Source organism: Pseudorca crassidens, chromosome 1 (genome assembly GCF_039906515.1).
Source record: "Pseudorca crassidens isolate mPseCra1 chromosome 1, mPseCra1.hap1, whole genome shotgun sequence".
Taxonomy (NCBI): domain Eukaryota; kingdom Metazoa; phylum Chordata; class Mammalia; order Artiodactyla; family Delphinidae; genus Pseudorca; species Pseudorca crassidens.
The window spans coordinates 124288109-124306548 of NC_090296.1; the positions used below are offsets into that span (position 1 = coordinate 124288109).

Here is an 18440-nt window from a genome sequence, read left to right on the forward strand (position 1 = left end):
TCATTTTTTGTTGTTGTTGGGGAAGGTTGCCTAGAGAGGCTTCCAGATGCCTCTTGAGTTTGTGGCTGAGACGGCTGTTCACACTCTGGGGGCCTCCCTGGGCCATCTGGGTGAAGGCAAAGTTTGGGTCTGACACTGAAGGGCCTGGCCATGGGCTCAGGAGGAAGGAGATCTTTCACTGCCACCTAGTGTTCCAAACACACATTGCATCGCTTTGGCATAACCCCACAACCTCCAGTCAAACCCCCAAAGGCCTGAAGTAGGGAGGCGGGTAGAGGAGTCCCAGGGAGTCCCCGGACCTGGGCTCCCTACCTAGGAGATTACCTACTTGCCCATGATCCCAATCTCCAGCCCTGGCCCCTCCCTGCAATGTCAGATCAAACCTCCAACTGCCTACCTGACAGCAACACAGAATTGGGGCACAGGTGTCACAAACTCAACCTAGTCTAAACAGGACACTTCGCTCTATCCCCACACCTGCTCCTCAGGTGTTTTCATCTCATTTTAGCTGTATCCCCAAAAATGCAATCTCCTCCCTTGCTTCCGCACTTTCCCTTATCCTTGCCGTCCAATCTGCCCTCAAGTCCAGCTCCCTAAGTGCTACCACAGCCTGCCCACCTCCCTCCACCTCCACTGCCAGCTCTCACCTGGATGATTGCAGCCCTACAGCTCTCTACCGTCCATTCGCCAACAGGGCTCAGAGGGATTCTCGTAAACCTAGATCAGATCATGTCACCCCCTTGTCCATAGACCTCGGGTGGGAGAAAACCCAAACTTCTACCCTTGGCTTACATAACAGGTGCATGTTCTGGCTCTGCTTACCTGGCTCACTTCACCACATTCTTTCTCCCTTTACCTCCCGCTGTGACACAGGCCTTCTCGTCATTCCTTAAACACACTAAGTGTGTGTTGGTCTCAGGTCCCTTTCCCAGGGACCTCTGGTCCCATATCACACGGCTGGCTCCCCCTCTTGGAGGCCTTCCCCGACCCCTGACCTAAGGCAGCCACCCAGGCACTCCATCACATCACTCTGTTTGAATTCTCTACATTTTGCTTGGCACCTTCTGATATTTTTGTTTATTTTAATGTTTTATTATTTTTCTTTTGACAAAAGTGAAACACACAGTTGAAGCATTCACTAACACTAGGGTGGCCAGGCATCGGGGCAACTTCCCAATGTCAGTGTTCACAAATTTTGTCTCTGGGAACACTCAGGTTTTCCCAGAGTTCATCAGCCTCCTGCCTGAGGACACACCTCTGGCTGCCTCTGTGCTGGCAGCAGGGCAGAAAAATGGGGCAGAGGGTCCAGCCATTAGATGAAAGGACTTTCACCTAATCCTCATTTTCAGCCCTGAACCTCTCCCCAGGCCTCTGCCTCACCCAGTGCCCACCTGCAGAGCCCTCTGGTTCAATTTCTCCAGAGGACGAACCTCTTGCCTCTTGTATGATGGGGGAGTGTGCAGAACTTGGGAGGGGACACGGAGGGTTCAAATATTACGTGTACAGACTTCTAGCCAACCCCTCTCCCCTGTGGTGAGCTTCACATTCACCCCGTTCCTCCCAAACTCTAAAGGGTACTGAGGGGGGAATTAGCCCATTTCCCTCACTATCCGCCTCTTTAGACACTAGAGTTATAGATTCTCCACTCTGCTAAATCACTCCCCATTTCCCTAAATCCACTGAAATCTGTATCCTCTTTGTCCTGATGGACAGGACTTAAAGAGAGTTTCTTAATTCTTATGTGTTTATGATTTTTTTCTTTACTATCATCTCGGTGGAGTTTGGGGAAGGAGATCAGATAAACACGTGTGGTCCGTCACTTCAGCTGCAGTAGTGTGCTGGTATAGAAAAAAAGAGGCCTGATTTATAGTACGTGCTAATCTCTGGTATAAATACTCCCACCATGGCCAATTGCAAACTACCAACATGATGTCATGCAGAACTGTGAAGAAATGTGCACAGCTGGCTCTCACGAGTCAGTGGGAGCTCCAGCACACCACTGCCACCCTCACCGCTCTGTAAGCGCAGGGATATAGAACAGAATCTATGTAAGAAGAGAATATAGAATATAATCTCTGTAAGAGCAGGGATCTTGCCTGTTTTGTTGCTTGGTACACAGAAGGGACTCGGTAAATACTGCTGAATGAATCAATAAATCAGTGTGTGAAACCACTCAGCTTTGCCCAGCTTTTTTCTGCGGTTTCAGGCTGAGCCCTAACTCCAGCCACAAACTGGGCCCCAACCTTAACCCAAAGCTGAGGCAAAGCCTGAGCCCCAACACTGAGCCCCAAGCTTGGTCACACACTGAGTCCTGACCCAAGTCACATACTAAGACCACATCCTGATCACACACTGGGCCCTAACTCTGGTCTCAGACTAGGCTCAGACCTGGATCTCAACAACCCAGTACTCGAATGGGGCCACTTGTCTCAGAAAGTGAGAAAGCGAGACTAGCTTATTATAGAGTGGCCTTCTGTGCAGGGGGAGAGGGCTCGAGCCACCCTTCTCGCAGCAAGGCCTCAGATGTCACGTAGGGCCCATTAGGCAACCCTCCTTAGCTCTGCTGGGGCTGGGAGCCCCTCCTGCCCAGGATGATCTGAACTTCCCATGGGCATACCCAGCCCACTTTCTCCAAGGCCGCTCATCAGGGCCGGCAGCCCTAGCTAATGGCCTCCTAGGCCACTCTGAACAGATGCATTATTGATAACTTGTAATTGATACAGAGCTGCCCATGAGTGTCCCACTGGAATTCAGGCCAGACGCCAGAGGCCATGGCTTGCCCAAGCCCACATGTGCAGACATAGGCATGTACACTGAAATAAGTTTTAGGCTAGAAATATGAACCCGAGTGTATGGTAGTTCCCCCATTCACTCCTTTATTCACTTATTCACTAAGAAGTCAGGTAAAGCATGGCGAGGGAAACGTTAAAATCCTGTTATGTGTATTGGAATGAAACTGCCTCTCCCAGCTTCACAGCAAGTCCTGGGTGGCCCAAGCAACAGGCACTGTCTGCGGCACTGCAGGGAACAAATGTCCCAGGAGAGTTCTAAGGGCTAGCTCTGGGTGACATTTGTGGCAGAAGAGGCACGGTGTGTCTGGGAGACAGAGACCGGGAGGTAAGAGGTGTTGGGGGAGGTCAGCAGGGGTCACACCAGGCAGAGCCTTGTAGCCATGGTAAGACATTTTAAGGACTTCAGCCCTTATTTAAAGAGAAACAATATACCACTGAAATCTTCTGAACAGAAGGGTGGAGGGGTGGAGGTGGAGGAGTGGTGATTCAGATGAGCATCGTGAGAGGACTGTGCTGACAGCTGAGAGGGGAATGAACTGGATGGGGGTAAGCCAGGGCGGACATGGGAATACCAGCTGGGAGGCTGCTGCAGCAGTGCAGGCCAGGGATGACCAGAATTTGGACTAGGGTAGAGACAGTGGAGATGAAGATGAAGACTGTTTAGGAGGTAGAAGTGTCAGCATGGGCATGGATTGGAATGCGGGTGAGGGAGGAGGCAACCTGCTTTGGGGACATATTTTTACAAGCTTCACACCCAGAGGGCATGGGGTGGCTGGATGCTCTGATCCCTCACCCTGAGAAGGAATGGCTGACTCCTTACGGAGACACTGCAGATGGGCTAAATGGCTCTCAGCTCTGGTCACTGGCTGTGACAGCCCAGGGGACTGTCTGGATGTTCTAGCTGGGACCCTCAGAGCCTGGTTCCTGGTTCCCATATGCTGAACATGGCCACGTGTGCTTCTCCAGTTGATGAAGGGTTGTCAAGGGGTCCTAGGAGAGCAGGGCCTCTTTAGTCAGATGGGTGAACTGAGGCCCCGTGATGGGCAGGAGGCTTTTGTGCTGGGGGACAGTGTGGGGTAAAGGCTAGGACCACATGGTGCATCAGAGCAAAGTTGGGCCCAGAACCCATGTCTCTGGCTTACAGCCCCCTAGACCCTGTGTCAGGGAACTTGAAGCCTTAAGGGAGAGGTGGAAGTGACTCAGCTCAAACAGAATATGGGGGAGCTTCATGGTAACGGGGGCCAGGAAAGAGCAGGAGGGCCCCCATGTGGGGAAAAAGCCAGGGCTGGAGGAGGAGCCTCAACTCTCGGCCCATCATCCCTCTCTCACTCTGACTTTGGTAAGTATCCTTTCCTCTTTGGGCCTCAGTCTCACTGTGTGTTCAGTAAGGCTAACGGAGCAGCTGAATTCTGGTCTATAACAAGCTCTGTGCTGGCTCTGGGACTCTAACTGGGAGGGAACAAAGTGAAAGGGCCAGTTAATTCTTGGTGCTGTCTTCAGGGCCATCCCCTGCTCCTACGGAAATGCCTCACTGTCAGACGGCCAACTCTTTAGAGAAAGATAACATAACCCAGAACCTCTAAAATGCATCAACAATGTGTAACGTACAATAAGAATTACTATTCATGCCAACAAGCAGGAAAAAGGGATCGATTATCAAATCATAAAGCAGTTAGAGAAAAGTGTGGGAAAAGATGGACAAAATAGTTGTAGCATTTCAGTGGAGAAACAGAACCTAGAAAAAGAATCAGATGAAACTTTTAGGACCTTAATATACAATATTTGAAATTGAGCACTCAGTTGGATGGGTTTAACAGCAGACTGGACACAGTAGAAGATAGGGATGTTGAACTTGAGGATAGGTCTATAGAAAAATACTAAAAGTTACAGCCAGGGATTTCCCTGGTGGTGCAGTGGTTAAGAATCTGCCTGCCAATGCAGAGGACACGGGATCGATCCCTGGTCCGGGAATATCCCACGTGCTGAGGAGCAACTAAGCCTGTGCGCCACAACTACTGAGCCTGCGCTCTAGAGCCCGTGCGCCTAGAGCCCGTGCTCTGCAACAAGAGAAGCCACTGCGATGAGAAGCTCACACAACGCAACGAAGAGTAGCCCCAACTCACTGCAACTAGAGAAAGCCCATGCACAGCGACGAAAACCCAACACAGCCAAAAGCAAAAATAAATAAATAAATTTATTTTTTTAAAAAAAAGTTACAGCCAGAAAAAGAAAAGAGAGAGAGAATGGGGGAACAGAATAGGGTCTAAGGAAAAAAGTGAGGCATGATCAGAAGGTCTAACATATGTAATTAGAGCTCCAGAAGGAGACTGATAGGATGGGACAGAAGCAATAAATAAATGATGGCCAAAAACTTTGCAAATCTAATGAAAACACCAACCCACAAATCCGAACCCTAAGGAGGATAAATACAAAACTCCCACACCTAGAAACCCTATAGTCAAACTGCTAAACACAGATAAGGAGAAACACCCATAGCGCTGAGGCTCTCCAGGTTCACGTGAGCCTGGGCCTCTGGGACAGAAAGTGCATGGCGGCTTTGAGGATAAAATGAAGCAAATTTTCCACTGGCAAACTGGGCCAGTGGGGAAGAAAAGACCATTCTATGAGTTGGGAAGAAGGAAAGTGCAGTCACAGCCCTTCTTAATGCACATTATTAGCTAAGTATTTCTAATCAGATAACCTGACCAGATCTGCTGGGATCCACAGGGAAGCCCTCAGCGTGCATTACTGGAGTGAGTCAGGCCCCTTCCATTGGGCTGGGCTTTTAATGCATGCCCAGGCGGGGCCAGACCCCGGTGCGGGGGGTGGGGGGCGCGGCAGGGCGGGCACACCCAGCCCATCTCTGCCTTTAATGGTCTGGTTTGTGAAGTACAACTGACAGGGCCTTGGCCTGATCAATGCACACTTTGGCCAGAAGCTCGATGGTATCTAATGCAATAGCAATAATTTTCTTCCATCCTATTAGTGCTGTCTGCACAGACTGCCCTGCCTTCAAACCCATCTGCTATTGGGATGGCATCCAATGTTTATTTCCATTAGTTTCGCCATTGTTGGTAACAATAAAACTCAGGAGACAGTTGCAAACTAATGATTTAGGAGCAGGGTGAAGCTGAATTCGACCTTGGCCCCTTTCCATCCACTGTGAAGATGACTGGTAGTTGGCCATAAATTTAAATTATGGCAAAAGGATAACATAAATTATTCCTCTGATGGCTAATTTTATCAGCTAAATAGGCTTGTCATTAAAGCTATCGGCTGTTTTACAAATCACTGCCCATGTTTAAAAAAAAAAATTTCACTTCCCACAGTGGGGATCTTGAATAATCCGGGTAACAAAGACTATTGTGCTGAGCTGGGGGGCTTGTGGCCTCTGCAAGAAAAGAGGGGGCTCTCTGGAACGCGTCAGCGTCTAGCGACACCCCGAGCCAGGATAGAACCCCTTTCCTGCTGCTCGTGACCTGCTGAAGGGGCTGCTGGCCCTCGAAGGACCGTGGAGTGGACACCACCCCCCACCTTCCTCCAGCGGGAATGTCTATCGCTTAGGGTCCAGGTTATCGTCCTGTTTCTTCAGGAAACAGGCCAGGGAGACTTGCATCATCCAGGAAGGATTAATCATTGTGATGGTGCCTCCTGCTAGTGGGAAGCGAGGAATGGAGGTAGAAACATCGTGAGCCTATTAGGTGACTGTGCAGGTGACTGTTTTCTCCTTGGCCACTCAGACTACTTTTGTCAGCATCTGGTGCCTTAGGTGTGACTGTGTAACTGAGCCCTCCCACGAAATGGGGGCAGAAACAATGTCACCGCTTTCAGGCCCGGCCAGTAAAAATCTATGCACAATTCTCTACCCTCCCTTTCTTAATCCCCTGGCTGAAGGGAGAAAACTCCAAACACTTAGAAGAAGAAGGAGCCATGACAGGGGAAGAGCCTGGAGGCCAGAGTGACTGTGTGGAACAGTGTCCCTTTACCCCCTCCCCAAAGCAATTGCACTGGGCTGCGGTGTGGGTGACAAACACGCTCCTCTTGTGTTCGGCCACGGAGATGTCTGGATTTGTTTAATGGAGCAGTTTGTGTTACTCATTCTAACAGTGACTTGTACGGATGCCCTATTTCGGGTGGAGGAAAATGGACACTGAACTCTGAGTTCCACCTCAGCCCTTCCTTCCATGACAAACAGTGAGACACTGGGCAGGCAGCAGCCTCTCTCAGACTCAGCCTTTCCATCTATAAAAGGATTAATAATACCCAGCCTGCCAACGTTGACCATCAAAGTCAAAATGAGCTAAAACACGTGGCAGCACATTTGCAAATGGTCACCATTGTATAAATGATTTAGTATTATTTTTGTGCTCTTTTTTAACATTTACTGAGAGACTCCAGTGGGCCAGACTTTATATATTACCTGAATTAATCTGATAGTCACAGCACCCTTGTGACGTAAGCCTTGTTTCCTCCATTTTTCCAATGAGGATCCTGAGGTCCAGGGGTTAAGAGGGTTATTGGTGGAGCTGAGGTTAGAATCCCACTTGCTGATTCCCATGGTAAGAGGATGCTCTCCACCCTCCAAGCTGCCCCCGCACAGGACTCTTCTTTCAGAGACCACCGTCTGCCCCAGGTCTAAGGCTGACCTAAGGGGCTCACAGAGTTCCACTGGCCTCCCTGCTGGGCCTCAAGTCACCCTAGACTGAGCCCCACCTCCCTGGGTCTTTTGCCAGTGGTCTCACTGGATGGTGCTGAAGAAGAAGAACTTAACTGGTCCCACAGGGCCCAGCAGGGAAGAGAAACAAACTTCGACCATGAGCTGAGTTGGATCGTATTATTTTGGACCAAAAGTTGTTGCAAGGCTTATAGAGCAAAGAGCAAGTACAATGGGGACTTCAGAGTATGTTTTGGAATCAGAGCAAGGTCCTGGGCAGGGATGTACTGAAACCTCAGAAGTGGTTTCTTAAGACAAGTTGGAAGAATATATCACTGCATTGATTTAACCACTGCATCTGAAATAGCTTTGATTTCTGAAGCAGCCAGTACAAAGAAAGAGACAAAAAGTTCGTAGCATCTCTCTGAAGGGCAGGAACTAGCACCCCACCTCTGGAATCCATCTGTGTACCAGAGAGATGAGTGCCTAAGAAAATTCTGGCTGGACGGGCAGAGAACAAAATCCAGATACGGAGCAAAATAAAAGTGAAAGGACCTTCCCGTCGAAGGACTGTTGAATGCAGGGGTCTGAGGCGACCTGCTTCCACCACAGAAACGAGCCATCTGGAAGAAGGCAGCAGAAGGTCAGCCAGGGCTTGGGAAAGGTGAGACTGACCAACAGTGTCCCCCTCCCTCCCCCCGCCCCAACCCTGGCCCCTCTGGGCTCCTCTTTCCAGTAGGAATCTGCTAAGGATGAGGTGAGCCAGTAGTCAGGAGAGATGAGGGAATGAGGGAAGCACTGAATCCTGTCTCCCTGTGAAGACCAGAAGGTCAGTGTGATCTGGGGGGAGGAAAGGATTAGAATGAGCTGTAAGAGACCCCTGTTCCATCCTAATCTCCTAACTGGCCTCAGATTCCTCCAACTGCCAAATCCAGGGCCCCCTCATCTATAACACAAGGGAGTTCTGGGGCACCTTGGGCGTGGCCTGTGGTGAGAATGAGATGCCATGTGGCACAGAAGATAAAATGTGCGAGATATTCATGCAAGAAGCTAGCAAAGCATGTCACCCAAGAGTCTCCACAGGGTCACAGTAAGAAGCAATTTAAGCTTTCTAAAAAGGCTAAGATGAATTTAAAAAGAGTCACTTGACAGCGGAGAGACCTGACAAACACTACGTCAGCGTCAACATCCACGGTGATGTCATAGTGACAGTATGTACCTTTGATATGATGGGATGAGAATGGCACGGGACCTCTGTCTCCCTCCCCAAAACCCAGAACTCCAATCTAATCACGAGAAAAGCATCAGTCAAATCCCAACAGAGAGACATCCTATAAAATACCTGACCAGAACTCCTCGAAACTGTCAAGGCCATCACAAACAAGGCAAGTCTGAGGAACTTTTATAGCCAAGAGGAGCCCAAGGAGACATGATGACTCAATGTCATGTGGTGTTCTGGATGGGATCCTGGAACAGATCAAGGACATTCGATAAAAACTAAGGAAATCTGAACAACGTGTGGGCCTTGATAATAACATATTAATATTGGTTCATTAATTGTAACAAATGTATGATACTAATGTAAGATGTTAATAATGGGGAAAAGGGGTACAGGGTATATGGGAACTCTGTACTATCACCACAAGTTTCCTATAAATCTAAAACTGTTCTAAAAAATAAAGTTTAGTTTTAAAAAGAGCTAAGATGAGTGAAGTGTTGGCAAACAGTTTTACAAATACATGCCAGGGAGAGAGCACGGTGAACGCAAAGTGAGTGTCTTGTTTAAACTGAGATTCTACACACTTCATTGGAATTTTGGGCACATTTCAATTTCTTAGGTAGCATATACAAATTCAGTTTGGAAATTGCTTCATTAAGCCCTAAGAATTCCTGCTGGGAGAGAGAGAGAGAGCGCAAGAGTTTGTGACAGAGATGAACAGAATGACCTGGAATGGGGTTGGGTGGGGTGGGAGTGAGGGCAGCAGCAAGAGGCTCTTTGGAAATGCTATTGAGGCAGCTGAGGGCAGCCGGGTTTGTGCCTGCAAGAGACGAGTTGTCCTCAGGCAGTGGGTTAAAGACACCCTGGTGCACAGTCTAATCAATGTTTTCACCGAGCCCTGAGAAGTGACGTGGGTATAAAAATGTCATAGACCACGATCCTTAGCAAGGTGGGCTGGGGAAGAACACCTTTCACAGATAGGACACCTGGATCTACTCCTGGCTCTAAAAGCCCTCTCTTAGCTCTGTGCTCTTGGGCACGTCACCACTTCTCAATGTTCTTATCTGTAAAATGGGTGTACGTGGAGAAATGGGTGGTTAGTTCCCATAGAGTCACCATTTATCACGTGCCAGGCTTTAGGCTAAGCGATCGCACAGCCATCCTTCAAGGATTTTATTATTATCCCCATTTATCAGATTAGGAAAACCAAGGTCCACAGAGGTCCCCTTGGTGCCCAAAGCCACAAGTAGCCAAGCTGGCTTTGCACTCAGGTCTGTCCCTAACATCCTAACCATTCCAGGCACTATTCTCTCAAAGGGCCTAGCCATCCCTGACGTTCCACGAGCCAGCATTCACATTTCTTTAAGGGCATTTTTTGCTCAGTCAAGTCCCAAGCCTGGTCTTAAAATCCAGCTGAAAATGAGGTGTCTATTTGCTCCACCCTGTGGAGTGGGCACGGCTCTGGGAGAGCAGCGTTCGTGGTTTCTCTGCAGAACCCAGTGACCCAGCGTGTGGCTCTGGCCAGCCCCTCCCGCCTCCGTGGCAGCCTGCTGGGATTCCAGCCCATCTGGCCCTTTTTTGCTGTCTTAACTAAAATGACAGGCTTCAGGTGTTTTTTAAATTAAAATGGTTTGTTTCTGTTTATCTCTTTTCCAGATGTCACTACGTAGAGGGAATCTGTCTTTATTTATTGGCTCTTTCCTGTGCAGAATCCAAGGGAGTCTCCCTCTGGCCCAGATCCCTGGGAAGGAGGCCACATATAGAGGGTGACGTGAACCGGGACGGCAGGAATGTGGGGTCCCCGGGGGCTCAGGACGGGGTCACAGTGGAAACCAGGAGGGCTGGCCTGCCATCAGCCACGCAGCACGTGGGCTGTTAACGTGGCCATGCATTTATGGAGGGCAGATGCGGCGCTGTGTCTGTGTCTTTCACGTGGCCAAACGCAACGAAGCAGAGCATTCATTTTCCTATGAGACAGCAGACTGAGAGCTGCCTGACCACGCTCTGGCCGGGTCCTGGATGACACTTGAGCTGTCCTCTCCCTGACCCCTCCACCTCCCTCTGCCCCAAGCCCAGGCCGCGTTCCCCTTGGTGGTTCTGCCGCCTCTACCGGGCTTCCCGTCTCCACTCCTGCCTCTCCCATCCATCCTTCAAAGGCTACCAGAAAGATACACCAAAAACTCAAATCTGAGCAAATCCCCCCGGCCCTGCTTCTAACACTCCAGGCTTCTTCCCTCCCAACTGGATGAAGCCCAAACTCCCTGGTCAGGCCTGCGGCCCTCCCCAAGCCTGCCTCCAAATCCCCCCACTCCCCGCCTCTGCTCACACCCTGAACAGCCTTGATCCCCCCAGCACAATGCCCACTCTCGTGCCTCACCTGTCCCCTCTACCTGGCGCCCTTCTCCAGGGGTCCGTGGCTCAATGTCAGCACCTCTGGAAACCCGTCCACCCCACCGAGAGCCCCCGACGCGTCCCTGCTGAAGCATGCATTACACGGGACTGCTGCTGTCTACCATGGGCCTGCTAAATGCCCCGAGTCACCCAGAGCCTCCTGAGGGCGGGGGCCTGTCCTGTGCACACTCCTGGCTGACCAGATGCACGGGTAAGCACGAAGCTGACGCCAACTGCTTCGGGACCGGAGCATCATTCTTCTTCCCAGCCTAGCACTTCTTCCCAGCCTAGACGGCCCCACTCCCGGGACCCCATGGACAATGTGCCCCTGGGGACTGTGTCCCCTGATGGCCCCTCTTGTCACTCATAAGCGTTTTGTGCTGAAGTGAAAGGCCGTGGTGTTCCCCAAGTAGATAAAGAGATAAATGTTCCCGGACAGACATTCCAAGGGGATGACTTGGAAGACGTGGCCTGCGTGTTCCTGTGGGGTAATTCCACACACTCCCCACCCGCTCCAGCGCCTCCTCCAGCCACGAGAGCCTGGGGCTGGGGAGCCAGGAGACCCACACGTAGGGGGTGCTGGGCTGGGGACAAACACGAGTTGGACGAAGCCTACCCTAGGGGAGCATCCAGCTTAGTGGGAGAAGCAGCTCCGGGTGCGAACAAGCACGGCCCGCGGCAGTGAGTGCCCAGGACCCTTGGAGGCCGACAGCGAGGGCTTCGGGGCTGGGCCCATCCTCCCACACACGTTCCCACCACCTTGCGAGCTCGTCGCTCTGTGGCATTCCCACCCTGCACGGCTGGTACCAGAACATTCCCTGCACTTGAGGCTATGTTTCTACAGCGCTTTGCAGCCTTGCTGCAGGGCCCTGCTGTCCTCCGACCTCCTGAGCACCCCAGTCCCCTCCCCTAAACTCCTATAGAAGGGGCTGTCTGTCCCACTCACATGGGAGCGGTCCCCTCATCTTAGGGAGGAAAGAACTGAGGGCAAAGAAGTGTGTGACTTGGTTGAAGTCCTGGGGGAGGGAGCAGAGGACTGGGGGGCTGGACCTTGAGAGAAGCCTCTGGATTCCCAGACAGACCCTCTCCGAGCCCCGGTTGCCTGTCCCCCTGGCTCTGCCCAGCACAGCCTTGGAGGGCCCGTCCCTGTCTCTGAGTCTTTGCCAGGGTTCCTAGAGGGCAGAGGGCGACTGCTGAAGCCTCTCTAGTGTGTCTGGGGGTCCTGGGTGGCAACTGGCCCACAGCGGTGCCCAGCAACCTCTGTACACAGAATCCGACCCCTGCTTCAGAGACCGCCGTGCCCAGAAGACCCTGATAACTGAGGGGACGACTCAGCCAGTTCAGGTTGGAGAGCTGACTGGTCACCACGGAGAGATGAAAAGAAGCCTGGCCTTAGAGCCAGGGCGGAGTCCGGGCCGGGCTGGGCTGGGCTGGGCATGAGTGACCTTAGAGACGCGTCTCCCCACTCTGGGCCTCAGGTTCCCATGTGTCTGTGAAGGGGCTGGAGGAGGTCGCTAACCGCAGGGCACCTGCAGCTCTGGCACCCTAGGGGACTTTAGAAACCACTAGGGTCCTCAGCCCTGGACGGAACTGGGCAGAACTGAGAGTGGCCACGCGTTACCCCTTGCTCCTGACAGATCTGCGTCAGTCTCTCCAGCTGCTCGTCCTGGATGACCTTGGCCTTCTCGTACTGCTGGATGACCATCTCCATCTCCACCTTCACAGGCAGAACGTAGGCTGGAAAACAGAGACAGCCCCGTGAACAGCTTGGCAGCGGCAGGGCTTGGTGGGGGAGGGGCTGGTCCCAGCATCCAGCCGGCAGCAGGCTCAGGCCCAGGTGTGGTTCCTGGAAGAACTGGGGCGGGGGCGGTGGTGTCAGGTACCCAACAGCACCCAGAAACTATAAGAGGGCTAGAACCCTAACCCATCACGACTAAGATACCTTTTTTTTTTTTTTCCTTTTCCATAGTGATAGAAGAACCCTTAATTTTGGCTGTGTGCACAGCTGCCTGGTATGAGGACTGTATTTTCCAGTCTCCTTTGCAGCTGTGAGAAGCCATGAGACTACATCCTGCATGACGGGATGCAAGTGCAGGTGTTGTGCAGCGGCTTCCAGAAGCCTTCCTTAAAAGGCACCTGGAGTTGAGGAGGAAGTGGAAATATTAGAACCCTCCCACGTGGCTGGTGGGAATGAAAAATGGGGCAGCTGCTCTGGAAAACAGGAGTTCTTCAAAATATTCAACAAGGAGTGACCATATGGCCCAGTAATTCCATACCCAGGAACCTAAGAGAAATGAAAACATATGTCCATACAAAAACTTGTACATGAGTGTCCACAGCAGCCCAAAGTGGAAACAGACTAAATGTCCATCAACTGACAAATGGATAAATAAAATGTGGTATATCTATACAATAGAATACTATTTGACAATAAAAAGGAATAAAGTACTGATGCATACTACAACAAGTGAAAGACGCCAAACACAACAGACCACATAAATGATTCCACTTATATGAAATGTCCAGAAGAGGCAAATCTATTCAGACAGAAAGTAGATTAGTGGTTGCTTAAGGCTGGAGGGGAATGGGGAGTGACTGCTAATTAATGGGTATGGGTTTCTTTTTGAAGTGATAAAAATGCTCCAAACTTAGATTTTGGTGATGTTTGCACAATTCTATGAATATACTAAAAAGCATTCAATTGTGTACTTTAAATGTGTGTTTTACAGTGTGTGAACTATATCTCAGTAAAGATGTGTAAAAAGAAAAGGCAGCTGGGGCTTTCCTTTTGCTTCTTTATCTTCTTCCTCCCTTCCTTCTTCCTATTGGCTGAAATGAGGATGTGATGGCAGGCACTGAAGCAGCCATCTTGAACCATGAGGGTGACTTTGGAAAGTAGGCTATGTGCAGCAAAGCAACAATACAAGAGGAACCTGGAATCATGACTTCAGAAGCTCCTTATTGGCCCTGGACTGCCTACCTTACTGGCCCAGGCTTTCATGTGGGAGAAATAAGCTTCTGTTTTGTTTTAGTCACTGCTATTCTGAGTCTCTCTTACTCACAGTGGATCCTACTTATAAAAGACATACACTGAGACCCAGAGAGAGAGCCTGGACTCTGGATTACGGGGCCCCATGAGCTCCCAGCCAGTGGCAGCCCCTCAGGGACAGAGCCAAGAGCAGAGCCTGTGCAGATGGGGGAAGCTGAACAGCTAAGGGAACACTGGTGGGCGTCAGGGGTCCTGGGCTTCCCTCCTGACTCAGAGCTGGTTTCCTGTGTGACCCTCATCCCTCTTGGCTTCAGTTTCCCCATGTGTGAAATGAGAGGAATGGACTAGATGATCTCCCAGTGCCTTTCCTGCGTGGGCTTTACAAAGCTGGACCTGATCACAGCTCAGTTTGATGAGGACTCTGGATTAGGGGCTCCCTGGCAAGATGTCAAACCCCACAGTGTTCACAGGATGGGACATGGGGCTGGGGACCAGGGAGAGGGTACCCCGATAAGGGGATGAGAGACCCCAGAGACCATCCTTCCTGCCTCGAACGCACCCCTTTCGGGCCACTCACCATCGATGACCCTCTTCACCCGCCAGATCCGGAGCATGATGATGAGGCTGATGGCATCCCAGGGGCTCCTGGGCCCATTAGCCACAGTGGACGCCACCATCGGGGCCAAGGACAGGATGATCACAGCCCCATCAAACACCTGTGAGAGGAGGTGGATTTCAGTGCCCTGGGCCAACTTCCTGAATGTCCTGGAACCAGAGACCAGGTCACGCAAAGCAGCTGGTGCTGGCCAGTGATCCCCTGCACCCCCCTCAGAAGTTCACCCCCATCCCTGGCTGCCTCTCGTGACCCTCCTTAGTCTTTAGGGACCTCCCACCCCAGATGTGCCCCTGAGCACTCTCTCTCCTCCAAGTGACCTCAGCCCATCGCCAGCCTTGGTTTGGACGGCCTTGGGCTGTTCCAAGCTTCTTTTGCAAGCATACGTCTCCAGCATCTTGTCCCTTCTCGGGGTGGGGTTTGCATCCCATGTCGCAGGTTTCCTGCGCTGGCCTCACTGAATCCCTCACTGGCAGTGGAGGCTGAAGGTAAGCCCCTTACCCCTGGGAAGCAACAGCCTAGAGCCCACATCTCATCTGCATCTGGTGCTGAGTCTCTAACCCTGCATGGAGGCAAAGCTCGGAGAGAAGGGGACCCAGCCTGCGCTTCAGCTCTGGGCCTTGACCTTCCATCTGCCTGTTCCAGCCTGGCCTGGTCTGAGACTTCCACAGGCCAGGCCCCTATGTCTGCTCCCAGCATTTGGCCCAAAGAGGCTAAAAAGTGTGTGTGGTGAGGAATGGGGTGGTGAGGAAGGAGTGGGCAGCAGACCCTGACAGCCTTGCCTTGTCCTGTGCACACCAAACTCTGGGGGTCAGCCAGCCTCCCCCGCACCTCATCTCCACCCACCACACGCCACCTGCTTTTATACAAAACAAAGCAACCGCTTTGCTCTGCAGAAACCCAGGCTGAGAAACACTTTTATGGTTCCCCCACTCAGCTCTCTGATCATGGGGCCATTTTAGAGTGGATTTGTTTTAGAACACATTTCAAAAGCTTTCCAAAATGATTCAAGAATAACTTTTTATGGCATGGACATATAGACACCACCAAATGTAAAACCGATAGCTAGTGGGAAGCAGCTGCATAGCACAGGGAGATCAGCTCCGTGGCTCGTGACCACCTAGAGGGGTGGGATAGGGAGGGTGGGAGGGAGACACAAGAGGGAGGGGATATGGGGATATATGTATATGTGTAGCTGATTCACTTTGTTATAAAGCAGAAACTAACACACCATTGTAAAGCAATTATACTCCAATAAAGATGTTAAAAAAAAAAAGAATAACTTGTTAAATTTTGCAGAAAGTCAAGGAGATTTTTTAGACCATTCCTTTGCTGGAAACTTTCTCAGTTCACCCCCCTCCCCACCCACCCAAAGGCACAGCTGAACAGACTCCTGTGTCCAGTGTGGGAAGGAGATGGCCTTTGTTGATGGCTCCCACCCTGGGATGGATGGGACAGTGACATTTCCTGGCTTCCAGGATGGTTGGCTTGGGGGGTGCAGATGGACATTGGTCTTTACCTCTATTTTGTTTTCAATGTAATCCCAGATCCCGAGCACCACTATCCGAAGAACAGTCTGAGAGGAAGTGAGAAAAGAGGTTATGGTTATTGTTCTCCCTCCCCCCTCCTCCCGGCAGAGAGGATTCCAGAGCTTGGAATCAAGGGCTCTGCTTCCTGTTCACTAATGGGAGAAGTCTTCACCATCCCCTAAGTGTTTCTCAGCCCACGCGCTCTCTCCACCCCCGCTTTGAGTGCCCTAGCTCAGGTCTGCGTCACCGCCTGCGCCAGCCCCTGGCTAAGCACCTTCAATGCTCCCATTACATACACATACACTCTGAATCCTTGGAATGATACGCAGGACCCTGCCTCCTTCTCCAGTCATCTGTTGCACTCCTGTCATGTCACAAACCACTTGCAAATCAACAAACATGCAAGCTCTTTCTCCTTTGCCTTGTCTTTGCAAGTGGCTTTGACTCCCCCATTGACTTCCCCCCCACCCCCAATCTCTCTTCTCTCCTTATACAATAATTGGAATTTCAGCATGGCCACCCAGATAAAGACTACATTTCCCAGCCTTCCTTGCATCTGTAGTGGCCGTGTGACCAAGTTCTGGCCAATGGCTTATAAGGAGAGAAGCTCTGTGTACCACCTCCTGGTTGTGACCTTTAAGGGATTAGGTTCGTCCTCCTATTTCCCTCTTCCCAAAGACTAGAATGTGGGTGTGTAGGTGTGGTGGGGAGGTGTCTTCAGTTAGGGAGGGCTGGCAACAAGCATGCTGGGCCCCCACCAGCACCAAGCCACCACGTAAGCCTTAACTGCTGACCCCACCTTGTTTAATTAAGTCCATGTGTTTTTGGTTTTCTTGTTATAGCATCTTGGCCTGTGTGCTAACCAGCAGGGCCTTTTCCCCTTCCTCTTCTTGGAAAGGCCTTCTCCTTCTGGCCACGGCTCAAATGTCACCTTCATGAAGCTTTTCTACCCTCCCAGGCTTGGTGCCTCTTTCCTGGGTGTTCCTATAGGCCTTGGACCATCAATCACCACCCTCCCTCCCTTGGACTTTATCTTACTTTGTGGTGACTATCTGCCTGATCCCCCAATTCAGGCTCAGGAGACACTGTCAGATTTCTCTCCTTTACCCCTAATCCCTGGCATAGAGTGACACTGAGTGATTACAAGTTGTGAATGAATGAACAAATGCATGCATGTCTGATTCCTTAAAGCCCTCAGGAACTCACTCCAATGCCTCCGCCTTCTGTAGCGGTTTCCTCACCAAGAGTACATCTTTCTCCAAAGAAGATACTTAAAAGCTGGTCTCATATGACCCTGGTACAATTGTCGTAGGCCCTTCCTTGAACCAAGATGAGAAGTTCACAGTAATTCACACCAGGTGAGGTCCCTGCTCCCACATGCCTATAGTACAAGGCCAGCCATCTGAATGTGGCAAAGCTGTAGAAAGCCTAGGGATCTCTACCCACACTTAAGCCACAAAAAGGCTTGGCTGCTAAAATTTACCTCTTCCCCATAAAGGACTATCCTGAAGAGATGAGAAGGAGGGATGCTGGTGGCGGCCAGCTCTGTCACCATGTTTGATAACACACAGGGACATGTGGCAGCCTGATGCTCATTCCACGTGGCTTCCCAATCTCTCGCTTAACTGCACCACAGCTGCGAGTGGGTGCAGAGAGATCTGGGTTGGAGTCCAATATCTTGAGGTCACAGCTCAGTAATCGGCTGGTTGTGTGGCCTTCGGCAAGTCAAATAACCTCTCTGGGCCTCAGTTTCCCCTTCTGCTAGAGAGATGAGTTAGAAGATACAAATCTTCCAATTCATTATGAGACTAACATTTGCCATCTGGTACATATCAGTAGGTTGCAGATCCTGGGCCAACCCTCCTCACACATGATTCTCATTTTACTGAAGGGGAAGCTGAAGCTCAGAGAGGTTAAGGAAGCTGCCCAAGGTCACTCAGGCATCAGGAGGTGAGTCGGCCTTTGGACCCAGAGGTGTTTGACTCTGTGTAATGTACTCAAGCTGCCTAAGAACGCCAGATACTGTCCTCGTTTCTTTTGCTGCTGTTCACTCCCTCGAACTGTGCCGACTTTGAAACTCAGTATTTGTCTCCTCTGAAATGATACACCAGCCACATCCACCTCAAAATCCAAGTTCTGGGGCTCCCACAGCCAAAAGTCCAGGCTAGCACAGAGAGGAACAGGGCCTGGTCCGGATGTGATACCCCCTTCTCCCCGCCCTGCTATTGCTTCGTCTTTGGAAATTGTGGTCAA

At 51.0% G+C, this 18440-nt stretch overlaps 1 protein-coding gene across 4 annotated transcripts in view; it reads right to left on the minus strand.

Annotated features, from left to right (window-relative positions):
* Nucleotides 1-18440, minus strand: part of TMEM266 (transmembrane protein 266) — a 199627-nt gene that overhangs the window by 87695 nt on the left and 93492 nt on the right. For 3 of the 4 annotated variants that reach the window (XM_067754920.1, XM_067754895.1, XM_067754905.1), the window contains 3 exons: nucleotides 16178-16234; nucleotides 14623-14761; nucleotides 12678-12793 (listed from right to left, as the gene is read on the minus strand). In XM_067754920.1, coding sequence (XP_067611021.1) covers nucleotides 12678-12793; nucleotides 14623-14761; nucleotides 16178-16234 — 312 coding nt within the window. The remainder of the gene's footprint in view (nucleotides 1-12677; nucleotides 12794-14622; nucleotides 14762-16177; nucleotides 16235-18440) is intronic. The other variant, XM_067754910.1, reaches the window with a different exon arrangement.